This window comes from Mirounga angustirostris, unplaced genomic scaffold (genome assembly GCF_029215605.1).
Source record: "Mirounga angustirostris isolate CCGP_5_RB_7025 unplaced genomic scaffold, mMirAng1.0.hap1 SCAF_13, whole genome shotgun sequence".
Lineage (NCBI taxonomy): Eukaryota > Metazoa > Chordata > Mammalia > Carnivora > Phocidae > Mirounga > Mirounga angustirostris.
Window position 1 is genome coordinate 51661696 of NW_026991721.1, and position 14156 is coordinate 51675851.

A 14156-nucleotide genomic window follows, 5' to 3' on the forward strand; every position below is an offset into this window, starting at 1 on the left:
AAGTGAGGCTACTCCTACTTTATATCAGTTTGGCACTCCATATTTTCACAGTGCTTGCGCACAATGATGCTCCCATTTGCCCTCCTCCTCTAGGTCTGCCATCAGGTTTAATTAGCCACCACCCCCCAGCACGATCCCACAGACAGGATGGTGAGAGGGTCCAGGGGTCCTGAGGTATGGGTCCTTGGTCAAGGGCTCAGGGATTAGCATGCTTTCTTTCTTTCTCATTCTCCTTTTCTTTAAGATTTTATGTTTATTTATTTGACAGAGAGAGAGATAGCGACAGAGGGAACACAAGCAGGGGGTGTGGGAGACGGAGAAGCAGGCTTCCCGCCGAGCAGGGAGCCCGATGCGAGGCTCGATCCCAGGACCCTGGGATCATGACCTGAGCCGAAGGCAGACGCTTAATGACTGAGCCACCCAGGTGCCCTCTCATTCTCCTTTTTTTACATTAAAACAGATGCACCTAAAAGAACATTACCCAGCACGGGTTCTAATCTATTTTAATGAAAAACACCTAAGCATAATACAGAGTTACTTAATAGATATAAGCAACATTCCTCTAAGCCCTATTGTTTCCAGATCCTGAGCACAGACCCTAGACTTGTCCAAGCCTCCAGAGTTTCAAACCAGGTTAGCACTGAAGGCCGTGGTCTCCCCAGCACACACCGTCTGACCACCGCAGAAGGTCCAGCTCAAGCAGTGGCTTAACACTTCTGCTCACTCATTTCCCAGGAACATTTATCAGATCAGTCACCTCTCACAGATGATAAAAAACAGAGGAGTTGCCAAAGGCAAGATAAAAAAGATACAGGCTTGGGGCACCTGGGGGGCACAGATGGTTAAGTGTCCAACTCTTGATTTCGGCTCAGGTCATGATCTCAGGGTCATGCAATGGAGCCCTGCTTAAGATTCTCTCTCTCCCTCTCCCTCTGCTCCTCCCCATCTCTAAATTAAAATAAAGGGGGGTGCTCATTATCTTCTTAGTCCCTCCTTTTTTCTTCCTATTATCCCCTATCCAATCCCCACCCCATACAAAACATGAACAAAAGGGACAAAAAGGCAGAAAGAACCTCACACACGTGCACACATGCACGATGCAAAATTATCCACACTAGAAAAAAATGCCATTTTTCCCCAAAGAAGGTAACTTGGTACTCTTACAAAAATAAAACAGAACTATGAAACCCTCATGTGACGTACAATGGCTCCCTTAGCAAGAAGCACAGCTCCCAGAAAAACTGCCTGAGAGAACTTTTCAGAATTTATTTATAAAGGAGCCTCGAAGGACGTGCTCATAGAAAACATGTAAAAGCGTTTAATAAACAATAAAATCCTATGGATTATTTGCCGCCTTGCCTCTCACACTGGCTCGTACCAAGAGGTATCTGAAGCCACAGGACAAACGTAGGCACATCTCCCCAGAGCCATATTCTCTAATATTTAAGGAAGGAAAATGTCTGCATTAAAACAAATGTTTATAATTATGAAATATGTACTTGAATCTCTGAGATAAAATGAGATTTTACAGAAACACTGAGGTTTAGGTAAGCAGCCCCCTTCTGGGCTCAAATACTCTGGAGGAAAGGTTTGAGAAGCCCAGATCTGCTAGATGAAGGAGAGTCGGTCTGGTTTGGGGCCCTCCAGTCTGATCTTCCAATGTCCCTTCCACTCCACTGACAAACTGCACATTCCCACTCCCACACCTTTCCCTCCGATGCATCTGGAGGTACCTCATCTTGCCAGTCCCCATCCCTCAAGGCCTCACTCCTATATCCCCTCTCTAGAAGACTTCCCAGGACCTTCTCAAGTGGGTATACATGAGATCTATACCTATCTTAGAAAGCCTAGCTGCCTGCACCTTCTGGTACCGGTATTTACAGATCCACTGTCCCCTGGATCTGGCCATAGCCCCTAGTGTGAAAAGCCTGAGTCTCATTCAGTGTGAGTTTCCCTCAGTGCCTAGTGCAGGGCCGTGCTCCCTCCTCTCTGTTCATGCCTCCAAGACATTCTTCACGTGACAGTCACGTTCATTCACTCACAGATACTTGCTGGGCAGAGAAATCATAATATGGTCCCTGCCCACCAGAAGCTCACAATCTGGCAGGACAGTAACAGTCACTTCCAACAAGTCAAAGCCCTGTCTTCTCTGCTTGTCTACCTCCAGTGACAGGCAGCTCATGATCTAGCAGGGTAGCTGCTTCTCTTGTTGGCTGGCTCTATTTGAAAAAATGCATTCTCTTAAGTTGGAAAAACAGAAGATCCAAGTAAATGCCTGAGGTTTTGTTTAAAAGTATCAACTGACTCTCACTCGTGGTGGATTGTTCCCTTGTGTGTTTTGTAATTTTTGGATTATAAACTCATCTTTAGCAAAATTTTATCTTTGTGACTTGAAAGCTTTCAAGAAACTTTCGTTTCTACAAGGCAACTGCTGGGTATTACAAGGTCATGACTACTTTTAATGTGAGTGCCTGAGCTTAGGGGTCCCACAACCCCAAAGACAATGAGAACTTGAACCCCTAAACCCATGTAAGAGCAGGCCAATGATGACAAATTTCATTTTTCCCAGTCCAGAGTGCAGACCAAGCCAGAAAAGTTTCCTTGACATCTATTTGAGACCATGTATATATTTTTTCTAGATCACTCTTTTACTAACAGTAAAGCCTTTGGGTCCTGGCTTACATGGGCCTCTTAGTGCTAATGCCCTAGTGGGAGCAGGCCCTAAGCATCACCTCCTGTCCCTATAAGCTCAAGTGGCTTAGTGACTATGGTTACACCCTTCCCCTTCCCTCCCCACCGCAGGGCAAAAGAGCATCATCTCTCACTTACCATTCTGGATTCGTTCTCGATTCCTTTTTGGCCCCTGGGGATTCCCCATTACTTTCTTGCAAGCTCAGCTATGTACTTAAAAAGACGTTTGTTATATTTTAACAAGCATTTCTAGGTGTTCTGTAGTGGGATGCTTTTCAGGTTATCTATCTGCTATGCTACAGAAATGGAAGTCAGATCAGAGGTTCTATAAGGGCCACCACCTACACCTAGAGCTCCTTCACCCATGCTCAGACCTGCCCTCTGTATCAGGCAATAGGAAAGGGCTCAGCAACCAGGCACCCTGCTTGTGTGTGTCTCTCACTACCTCCATGACTGCACGAGTCACCAAGCCTCTCCAGTCTCATTTCCCTCATCTATGAAATTCAGGTAACAACAGTACCTGCTTCTTGTTTCTTGTGTCTTGTGAGCATTAAAAAACAAAATATATGGAAGACATTGTCAAATGTGGCACTACCTACAAATGCTGTTGTCCTAGCAACCCAGGTCAGAAGTCCCTTCGTCCTTGTAACTTCCTCCTCTAACTGGAAATGATCCTTCCCTTCTCTGGTTCCTCACAGGAATTTCCTAAACCATTTGCATCAGAGTTACTTCTGTGCAAGCCTAGGCTGCAAGCTCCTCAGTGGAGGCGACTTGGTCTGCCTCGTGCCTGTGTCCCCAGTTCCCAGCCTGGGTCTAGCACAAAGCAGGGCACCAGTAAAGCCATGTGAACACTGCTCTGGAGTGCCCTAGCCAGGGGGTGGGGGGGTGGGGGGGGAGATAGACAGCGACAACACAAGACAAAGGGATATGGAGCTGTGGGAGCCCAGAAAAGTCCTGACCCAGCCTGGGGTGGGGAGGGGGTATCAAGACTTGTCAGGGAAGGCTTTCTGAGGGAGGTAACACTTGAGCAGAGCCTTAATGGGTAAGATTGGATGGGAAGAGGAGCTATGAAGGCAAAGCAAGAGAAGGGTTTATAGTCAGAGAGAATGGCATATGCAAAGGCTCAGAGCAATCATGAGCGATGACCATCTGGGGAAAGGGCAGGTGGCTGAGTGTGCCTGAAGTACAGAATGGGCCAGAGGAGGTGATGGGACACAGGCAGAGACCAAATGATGGGGGGGCTGCCATTAACCTGTGTTACGGCCTTGAGCAAGGCCCAAGCCAGCACTCTTTTTGGAGCGGGACAAGGAAGCAGGGGGGACAGCGTCACTCACCTTAATGGCCTCCATGACAGGCTCGTACAGATCTGGGAAGCCTGGGAACCGGAAGACCATGCAGTGGACCAGCTCTGCTAGCTGCTCCAGGCAGCTGGTCCCCGAGTTGGAGTCCTCCTTGACCAGAGAGGCCACCATGGGCGGGATGTGAGGGAGGAGCTATGAGAGCAGAGCACGATTAGGCTCAGGACCATTTACCACCCGAGACAGGGGTTGGTGGGCAGAGCTGAAGATACCCCGAGCTCCTCACAGCAGGGAGGTCTGACCACCTGGCCACTGTCCCCCTTGCCTACACAGAGCTCTGTGCTAGGGAGGCGAGTGACTCTTTCTACAGGACACGTGAGCTTAGATATCCTGCTTCAGTCTCTTCGTCTATTAAATGGGATAAACAATTCCCTCCTCACAGTTGAGGCGTGGCCTGGGCCCAAGCCCCAGCTGTTAAGCCAAGCCAACTGGCCTGAGGCCTGAGTGACCAGGGTTATTCTTCTTTCTACCACCCTTCTTTCACCAAACATTTACATGCCCAACATTTCACCCTCACAATGACTTTATTCAGCAATTATCATCCCCATTTTATAGATCAAGAAACTGAAGTTAGAGATATTATATAATTTACCAAGAACTTCCACCATGTGTTATAGGAGAAGCTGATGTCTAAAACAAAGCCGTTTTCCTCTGGCCTATGGAAGGCTAACTTACAAACCCACGGGGTGCTCTACCGTAATGTCCCAGGGAGGAACAGAGTCAGCCCACAGGAACTGGGAGTAGGGAACCCAGGAGAAGGATGGGAAGAAACAAGTATCTATCTGGTCCCTAGTATGCAGCAGGCTTTTGACAAATATCACCTCGTCTAACCCTCTCCCACCATCCTGGGGGCTTACCCTGTTCCAAGCCCTCAGAGGTTAAGCGCCTGGCCCAAGGTCATCACATCTGGCAAACGATGGAGATGGGACTCAACCCCCAGTACCCCAATCCCTGGTTCTGCGCTTTTCCCACTGCGGCAAATTAGAAAGCATGAAATTTCTGCCCTGACCAGGAGCCATCAGAATCTAGGGCCCCATCTGCAGGTCAGGTCTGGGGAAAGGAAGGCAAGGGGGTAGGCCCTCCTTCCCTCCCCCGCCCCACAAGAACTATAGGCTGTCCTTCCCAAAGGATGGCCCCAAAGATAACAGAAAGGGCCCTGGGCTGGAGGCCAGGCCACGTGGGTGCTGGTCGGCAGCAGGGTATATCGGAAGGACACTGGGTCAGAAGTCAGACCAACTTAGTTAGAACCTTCCCCGTATCGCTCACCAGTTGTGTCTGGGACAAATGATTTAACCTCCCTAACCTGAAGTTTCCTCAGCTGAAAAATGGAAAATATGATAGAATTCTCCCTCTTAGGGCTGGACTGAGAGTTAACATATGTACTGTCTTTAGTACCGTGCCTGCCACACAGCAGGCCCCTAAGCAACATTAGCCGTCATCATTCTAGGGCTGTCACTCTACCGTGGGCCTGTGGGGAAGCCATACACATTCTCTGGCCTTAGTCTCCTATCTGTAAAATGGAGTTTCAAGGCTCCTCCAGTCCTAACATCCAGGACTTCAAGGTCTTGGGCTTCAAACCCCCAACCCAATAGAGACAGCATGTCTGGACTCCAGCCAAACCAGTAGGGGATGGAGGACTGGCCCTCCACAGGGCAGCACATAGGGCCCTTACCAGGTGGAAGGCCTCATGGGAGTGCTGGAAGGTCAGGAGCATGTACTTGAGGACAGACAAGGCAGCTCCCCGGACAATGGGGTACAGAAGCTTGGAGAAAACCTGGAAGAGAGTCCCTGGTCAGGAGTTCCCCACGCCTGGGCCTCAGAGACCAAGTGCAGCCACAGACCTGAGAGGTGGTCAGACACACCAGAGTTGAAGCAACAGACCCATGCAGAACCAAGAACACAGACAGTCTCACAGACCTAGGTTGATGGACAGATGGACAGCAAGACAGGTATCTGATGGGAGGGATGGAGAGACAGAAAGACCAAAAGTGACACACATTCTTGAGCGAGCAGAGGAATGAACAGGGGAAATCTGAGGCCCAGACAAGTACAGTGAATTGTCCCGGGTCACAGCAAGCCTGGGTGGGAGCCCCAGTGCTCTGCCTCCCAGGCCCACACTGTCCCTGGCAAAAGCTAAGTGGGAAAAGCCATAAGCCAGGGCTAGGACAGTGGCCCACCAACCTTCTCAATTTTGGCGAGTGAAACCTCTATCAAGATGCTGAACTTCTTAACAGCAGCCAGGCCCTTCAACAGTGCAATGATCCACTTGTCAATGTTCTTCCCCAGGGGCCACGACACCCAGTCGATCATCCTGGAGAGGGGAGCGGCAATGACACAAGGACCAGGGAGGCCCAAATGCCTGGGTGAGGGCATCCCAGGGACAAGCTATAATGTCCTGAGACCCCACACTGACCCACACCTGCACAGAGCAGCCCTGGGGTCCATGGGATGGACAAGACACCTCTGAGAACTGCCAATGAGCCCAGCATGGGCATTCGGCAGAGACTGGGGCTCCCAGCCCAGCAGGAGGGGAACCAGACCCTCTCAACACTCCAAACCTCACCCCACACACTAGGCTGCAGTGGTAGAACAGGGCTGTCAGCCGCCTCTGCCTGGACCATGGGACCCAACAGCAGGAGCAGCACTGCCCCCCACCCCCGCCACGCTGGAAGCTTTGGCTCCAGCAAACTCTTGCTTGTGACCTAGAACAAGTCACCCTCTCTAGCCTCGGTTTCCTCCTCTGCAAAATGGGGATAATACCTACCTCACAGAGTTGTTATATGAGTTAAAAGACATGACAATAGTTAACTCTCACAGTATTCACTCTGCACCACACACTATTCCATCTGCCTTACATGTATTAACCCATCCGATCCCCACAAGATAATGGTTCTGTGCACAGAGCATGAAGCTGCCACATAGTAAGTGCTCAGGAAAATGGCATTACGTCATTACTTTTACATTCATAAGACTATGCTATAAAGAGATAGAAAAATGACAGACCAAAGCAATAGTAATTATGACAGTAGCTACCATCACTGCTCTAAACACTTTGCATGTATTATCTCATTTTATGTAATCTTTGCAACAACCCTGTTATGATGGGTTCAATTACACTACATTTTATAAATGAGGAAGCAGAGGCCTACAGAAGTGGAGTAACTTGCCCAAAGTCACACAGACAAGAAGTAGTAGAGCCAGGATCTGCACCCAACCAGCTTACCTCTAGAGCCCACACTATGCACTAAAGACAAGAAATCCAAGAAGGCCTAATGGAGATGGTAGATCTGCACACAGGTATGGAAAGCATGGTGGGGGAGGCATGCCAGGTGAATAGGATCTACAAAGCCAAAGGCCTGTAGGCAGGAGGGAAGGCAGCATATTCTGGGATCAATGGATAGGCAGGTGTGGCTAGATCACAGGTGTGATGACATTCAAATGAGGTGGGGGAGTGTGCAAAAGCTGTGAGATAAAAAGCACCCCAATTCCATTTATCATACCTGCCAAACTCAAGAAGCACTCTGTAACATACTTTCAGCTTCTAGTATGGCCCCATGGAAGCCTGACAACTCCTTATACCATCTTTGCTATTACAGGGGGGGAAACTGAGGCTCAGAGAGTTCACTGACTTGTCCAGGATCACACAGTTGGCACCCAACCTGAGAGCATCTCTAGGGAAAGGTTCTTTGCATCTGCCACATCCAGCCCTGGGCCATGCACAGAGCAGGGCTCAAGAAAGGATGGACGAATGAAAAAAGCATGAGGTCCTGGGCCTTCTGACACTAAATCTAGCCCAGCAACCCCACCCAGTGGAAGGAGGGAGAGACACCTAACCACCACCCAGCCCTCAGCCCACCTGCTGATGGCAGTCAGCATCTGAGAGTCTGTCACACTGTCATCATTGCTGAGGTTCCGGACGACGCCGTCCATAAGCTCCAACGGTAGGTGCTGAACCACGCTGGCCAGGGCACTAGATGGCGGCTCTTCCTCTGGAACGGTGTGGGGGCTGGGATGAGCTTAGCAAGGCAGGTAGGCTCCTCACCTCCCCCAGTCCCCCATGCCCTCATGCTCCCAAGGAACGAGACCAGGCTTCTGCAAAGAGCACATTGGGGCCACCTCCTCACCTCCTACAACATCACAGCCTCCTATCCCACCTTAGTTTATTTGCCCAACAAACCTTCACTGCCATGGCTTGGGGCCCAGCCCTGCACTGAGCACAGACAAAAGCACTGACCCCCCCCCCACCTGTGTCTATACAGACAAGGTCTGTAAGAAAGGGTAACACTGGAGCTGGCAAGAACAGGTAGAAGAACAGGTGTGTTTCCAGATGGAAACACACACAAAGGCCTAGAGGTGAAAAAGAGCATTTAGTTATCAAAATGTGTTGTCCAATTGGATAACTGCTTATACATCGGGGCTTGGTTCTTTCGCCTGCCAGGTGCCTTCTCTTCCTTTCAACTGAATAGCCCTATAATCAGGTAAGGCACCGATCGTCTTTCGCTCATTTATAACTGTAGTCCAAGTACCACAGTTGTTAGTGGAGGACCGAGAGTTTACATTTCAGAGTGGAGATGCACAGGCTCCATCGCATGTCCAGAACTTGGCCTCTGCCTGCCCTGAGCACCTTGCCCCTGCTGCTGCCCAGCTCTCAAAACCTGAATCAAAAGTCACCACTTCTACAAAACCCACCTGACCCAAAGGGCATGATGACATCCACACCTCCCCACCCCTTTCTGTTGTCTCACGACCCCAGTCCCCCTTCTGGCCAGCTTGATCTGGGTCCGCTCCTCCCTATGTGCCCAGCACCCACCACAGGATAGTTCTCACTGCACGGGCTCAGGAGAGCCCTGCTAATTAAGGAACATCGCATTCCCGCACCTGTTCATTAGCCCCTCGCACACACACCTGCCATACCTCGACACGGGCACGCCAAGCACAAGACCCTGCACGTGCAGTCACGGGCCCGGCGCACATCCGGCCCCCGGCGCGCACGCGCTCCCGCCCCGGCCCGGGCCCCAGCCCACACGCACCTGTGCAGGAGATGACAGCGAACAGCTCCTTCAGGCAAGGCAAGATGGCGGCGGGCTGGGCGCGCCACAACTGCGCCAGGAGCCCGCTCACCTGCTGGGCCTGCTCCAGGAACTCCACGGCGCCCTCCTCGCCCTCGGCCGGGCAGCGGAAGCGGCCGAGGCAGCGCACCAGCTGCTGGCAGAAGAGCAGGCGGTGCGGGCCGTCGGGGACGCAGCGCGGGTGTCGCGCCAGCAGCCGCGCCACCTGAGCGCAGACGGCGGGCCCCGGGCGCTCGCACACGGTGCGCAGCACCTCCCTCCGCAGCAGCGCGAACACCTCGTCGGCTGCCGGCCCCTCGGGCAACAGCTGCAGGCCGAGCTGCACGCAGGCGAGCGCGCGGACGCCCGGCGGGCCGGCGCCCCCCTGCAGCAGGCGAAGCACGCGGCGCGCGCTGAAAAACTCCGCGAAGACGTCGGGGTGGTGGCGGCCGGCCACGTGCAGCAGCTGGCAGCCCACGCGGCGGGGCAGCTCGTCAGCTCCGCTCACGTAGAGGCGCGCGCCCAGCGCCAGCAGCGCCAGGCACTGCTCCCGCTCCAGCGGCTGCCGCGCGGCCTCCAGCACGCGCCGCACCAGCCCCTGCTTCACGCTCAGGGGGTACGAGGACGTCACCACCGCCTCCAGGATCTTGTCCATGGCGCCACGCTGCAGGAGACAGGGAGCACGGTCACACTTGGGCCAACCGATCCAGTGCCCCAAGGGGGCCCCTGCATAACACCTGGGGCGAGCAACCACCTTTCTGGGCCTCCGTTTCATCACCTGTGAAATGGGGCGAGGATACCTCACGGGGAGGTATCGGAATGAAGTAAAGTGCAATGCCTGGCCTGTAATGAGCCCCCAGGGAGTTGTGGTTATTGCTGATGAGCGTCTTTAATCTCACAAAAGCAGTATCTCAACCTTCCACCCTTTCCCCCACTCTTTTGCCCTTCTCTCCCCAGGCCTCCCTGGTGACCTCATCCACTCGTGGGGCTGGTAGAAGCTGGTTATAGAAGCTGTTGTCCAAAATCTTGGCCAAGTCCTGTCCTGTCGGGGAAGATGAGAGGGGACATACACAAAATCACACCTCCAAGGAGGGGGGGCAGGCAGGCTTAGGGTCCCAAGGAAGGATCAACGGGGAGATCCCTGCACACTTTATTTTGCCCCAAATCAACTTCTTGCTGTTTCCCAAGTGATCTACACCTTTCTAAGGCTCCACTTCTTTGTGTATGTTGTGCTTTTTGCCTGAAACATCCTATCTCCCCAGACCTCCACCACCACCCACACAGCCAAACTCCTGTTCTCCTTCAAAGCTTACCTCCAACACGCTGTCTTCAAACAGAACATCCCTCACCCTCCATTCCTACAGCCCCCTGTGGCTTATTTCTCCATCACAGCTGGGATCCCATAATTCCCTCCAATGAAGCAGAGTTTATCATGTCTGCGGCCTGCCCTGCCTCTAGGCCTAGCTCCACAGCCTTGCACGCTCAAGGCCCTGCCTGCCCCTCCCCAGCCTGAGTCCACACCAGCCCCTCACTCTCGACTCACTGTGTTCTCCCTGCCACTGCGCCCTTTGATATGTTCTTCCCTCCCCTCCTTGCTTGACTCACCCTGCAGACTTCAGCGCAAACTCACTTCCTCAAGGAAGCCTTGCCTAACCTCTGTTTGGATCAAACATGCCTGTTAACAATTTCAGAGCCCTTGTCCTCCTTTACGGTACTTATCATGATTCCTTGGTTGGAGTCAGCCTCCTTCTGAGGGCTGGAACCATGTCAGTTTTGTTCATTCACCTAGGCCAGTGCCTGGCACATAGTAGGCATTTGTTGAAGAAGCAAATGCAAAATATGGTGTGAGTTACTGCTACCTTATTCCTCTGAGCATAGTAGCCTTCCCTTTGCCTTTCCTCTCCCTTAGGGCAGTTTCCTAGAAGCCTTTCTCCCAAGCTGACCCACTTTTACTCCTGATTTTCATGCTGGTTCACAAAGGTAAAGCTTGTTGTCTTAATATCCAACTTTCAGCTCCAAGAAGACAGGGCCATTTCTTCTTTGTATAATCCCACTCTAGGCAGGACCTGATATAAGGTTCAGCATACAGTAGGTGTTTAAACTTACTGGCTCGGTAAAAATTATTTTGAGACCTGGAGTTGGTGTGAAGACAAGCCATACATTTACTAAATGAGAGGCCAGAAACTTTTATTCAAAACCACAGATATTGGGGCGCCCAGGTGGCTCAGTTGGTTAAGCGACTGCCTTCGGCTCAGGTCATGATCCTGGAGTCCCGGGATCGAGGCCCACATCGGGCTCCCTGCTCAGCGGGGAGTCTGCTTCTCCCTCTGACCCTCCCCCCTCTCATGTACTTGCTCTCTCTCATTCTCTCTCTCTCAAATAAATAAATAAAAAATCTTTAAAAAAAAAAACAACACAGATATTGTGGGACCCAGACTCTGTGCTAGGCCCTACGGAGACGCTCCGTTCTCTGTCCTAGCTCTTGGCTGAGACCAAGCTTCCATTATTGCATGTGTTAAAAGCAATGGGCCCATTTGTTTGTCTCCCTCACCAGGCCGTGAGTTCCTTAGGGCAGGAACTAGGACTTACTTCTCAATGGCTGGCATCTGAGATTACTAGAGGTGAAGCCAGAGTACAGATCAGTGGTTCCCAAACACTGGCTTGGCTGCCTCAGAACCACCTGGTAACTTAGCACAAATTCATATGCCCAGGGCCCACTCCAAGCCTCCTGGAATAGTGTGTTAAACTCTTTTTACTCTGAATGAGATTCATCTGGAAATGAAGTCTGCTTACCATCCCTGTTACTTATGTTCTCTGAGTCTATTTCCACTCTGCAGGGAAGTGCTCAATGAATCAGTCCCCTTCGCTTTAGAAGCAAAGCCCTTGCCCTTAGGAACTTCCAGTCTGGTGGTGGAGACAGACGTGTTGGTAAAGAGTGCCAACGCAAGGCATAATCTCAAAGGCCTTTAAAAAACTGGTCTCCCTTCATTTCTGGTCTTCTCTTTCCTAGGCAGTGTTTGTGACCAACCTCCCTTGTAGACCATCCTTGCAAATCCCCACCCTGCCCTCCAGGCTAGTGGACTTAATATGCTTTCAACCCAGGATGCCAAGAAATTCTGTTATTCAGGCAGCCAAGAAGAAACCCTAATCGATGGGATATTGACATCATGTATGGAAGAAGAGGGCCTGGGGGCAGGCAGAAATGGGGTTCTAAAACTAGGGAAGGTTCTGGAAATGGAAAGAAAAACAGACCAGGAATGGCGAGTCCTAAGTTCTAGTGTGACCTTGGGCAAATTTTATTCTAGTCTTGCAACTCATGATGTGACCTTGAGCAAATCACATCATGAGCCTCTTTTCTGTTCTGTAAAATGGGGATAAGTGATATCCGGTTGAACCACATGAAAGCAAAGGAGCAGATGTTGGCAATTTCATATCATTCTACCTGATACCTTTGCACCTGGCGGCTGGAGGCCCAGCAGTGGTGCCCTTCTGTGAGGGCTGTGATCTCCGAGGCCAGCCATGCAGCCTCTGTGCAGTCCATGGCCCGGCCACTCCAGGCAAGCCCTGCCTACCTGCCCCCACTCCCACACAGGCAGTCTGAGGTCAGCTGTCACCATATTCACCAACCAAACCCACTCAATATCTTGGGTGCGTTCATGCAAAAGGGTTTTAGAGGCTTGGAGCTCACCTGACCTCATCACAGGCCACAGAAGGGAGGCAGGACAAGGCCTGATTTCCCTACGGCACACATGGGAACGTGGAGGATCAACATAGAAGAGGGATGCAGCCTTGACAGGGTGGGATAAGAATGTGCACTTGGTCTCCCTGGGGGAGGAAGCAGCAGACCACCAGCATTCCTCAGGGGAAGGTTGGATTATTCCTCTAGGCTCTGGACAAGGAGATGGCCTGTCGACACTGGCTCTGACCCAAGAGACAGCTGCCCTGCACCAGGCTCACAGCACACAGCAGCCATATCCTTCCTTAGAAAAGCCCACATGAAGGGGCGCCTGGGTGGCTCAGTCATTAAGCATTTGCCTTCGGCTCAGGTCATGATCCCAGGGTCCTGGGATCGAGCCCCGCATCCAGGCTCCCTACTCGGCGGGAAGCCTGCTTCTCCCTCTCCCACTCCCCCTGCTTGTGTTCCCTCTCTCGCTGTGTCTCTCTCTGTCAAACAAATAAAATCTTAAAAAAGAAAAAAAAGGAAAAGAAAAACCCACATGAAAAGCAGGAGACCCAGGTTCTCTGCTTCTGAAACACCAGGTGACCTTGGGTGAGTCCCTGCCAGGCTCCTCAGCTATTTCAACTGGAAAATAGGGACCATTTCAGCCCTGACAGGGAAGGGGACAAGATATAAAAAAGATGATAGCTGGGGCAGTCATGAGTCTCTTCTTGGGCCATCTGGCACCAAGTGGGGAAACAGACACTGTCAAGCAAGGAGACAAGCAGACACACACTCCTGATCTCACAGATTCTACCAGGAATTTCATCCCTCACTGCCAAATTAGTGTTTCCACTATCTCGCCCTGAGCTCCAGCAGCACCCAGGATCAGCTCCTCTTTACTTCTTGCCTGGACTAGTGCAGTAGCCTTCTAACCCCATCTCCTCATTCCCTCCCTCAATCCATCCTCCAGTAGAGGTATGTGTTCTGCAGAATAGAGTCCAGCCTTCGAATCTAGCCCAGGCACCATGCCCCAATAGTGCCCAAAGCCTTGAGGTAGGTGCTCTTTCACGGTTCTGAGCCTCTGAGCCCCCAAATGGGAGATGACCACCTGACCACCCCTTAGCCTTTCCCAGCCAATCCTGCTGCTCTTCCCCCGAGCCCTTGGTTTATACCTCTCATTGCTGGCATGACAGCCTGAGAGTCCCAGCAACACCCAGTCTGCTCCAGGGCACACAGTAACATATAGGAACATCACGATCCCTCCCCTGGAAAGCCCAGATCCCTTTATCTGTCCCTTTTGGATGACCCTCCACATTTCCACTGTGTATTGACAGGTATCTGTTCCTGCTTAGTGAAGCCTGACTCATCTCCACCACTCCCAAAGCACCGTGTCTGTGT

At 51.7% G+C, this 14156-nt stretch overlaps 1 protein-coding gene across 1 annotated transcript in view; it reads right to left on the reverse strand.

Annotated features, from left to right (window-relative positions):
• The window catches only part of USP35 (ubiquitin specific peptidase 35), a 52875-nt gene that overhangs the window by 36239 nt on the left and 2480 nt on the right, over positions 1-14156 (reverse strand). The window contains exons 2-6 of the mRNA XM_045894507.3: positions 9080-9761; positions 7906-8038; positions 6231-6360; positions 5722-5823; positions 4026-4184 (exon numbers count right to left, since the gene is read on the reverse strand). Of these exons, the coding sequence (XP_045750463.2) occupies positions 4026-4184; positions 5722-5823; positions 6231-6360; positions 7906-8038; positions 9080-9752 (1197 nt within the window). The 5' untranslated portion in view covers positions 9753-9761. The remainder of the gene's footprint in view (positions 1-4025; positions 4185-5721; positions 5824-6230; positions 6361-7905; positions 8039-9079; positions 9762-14156) is intronic.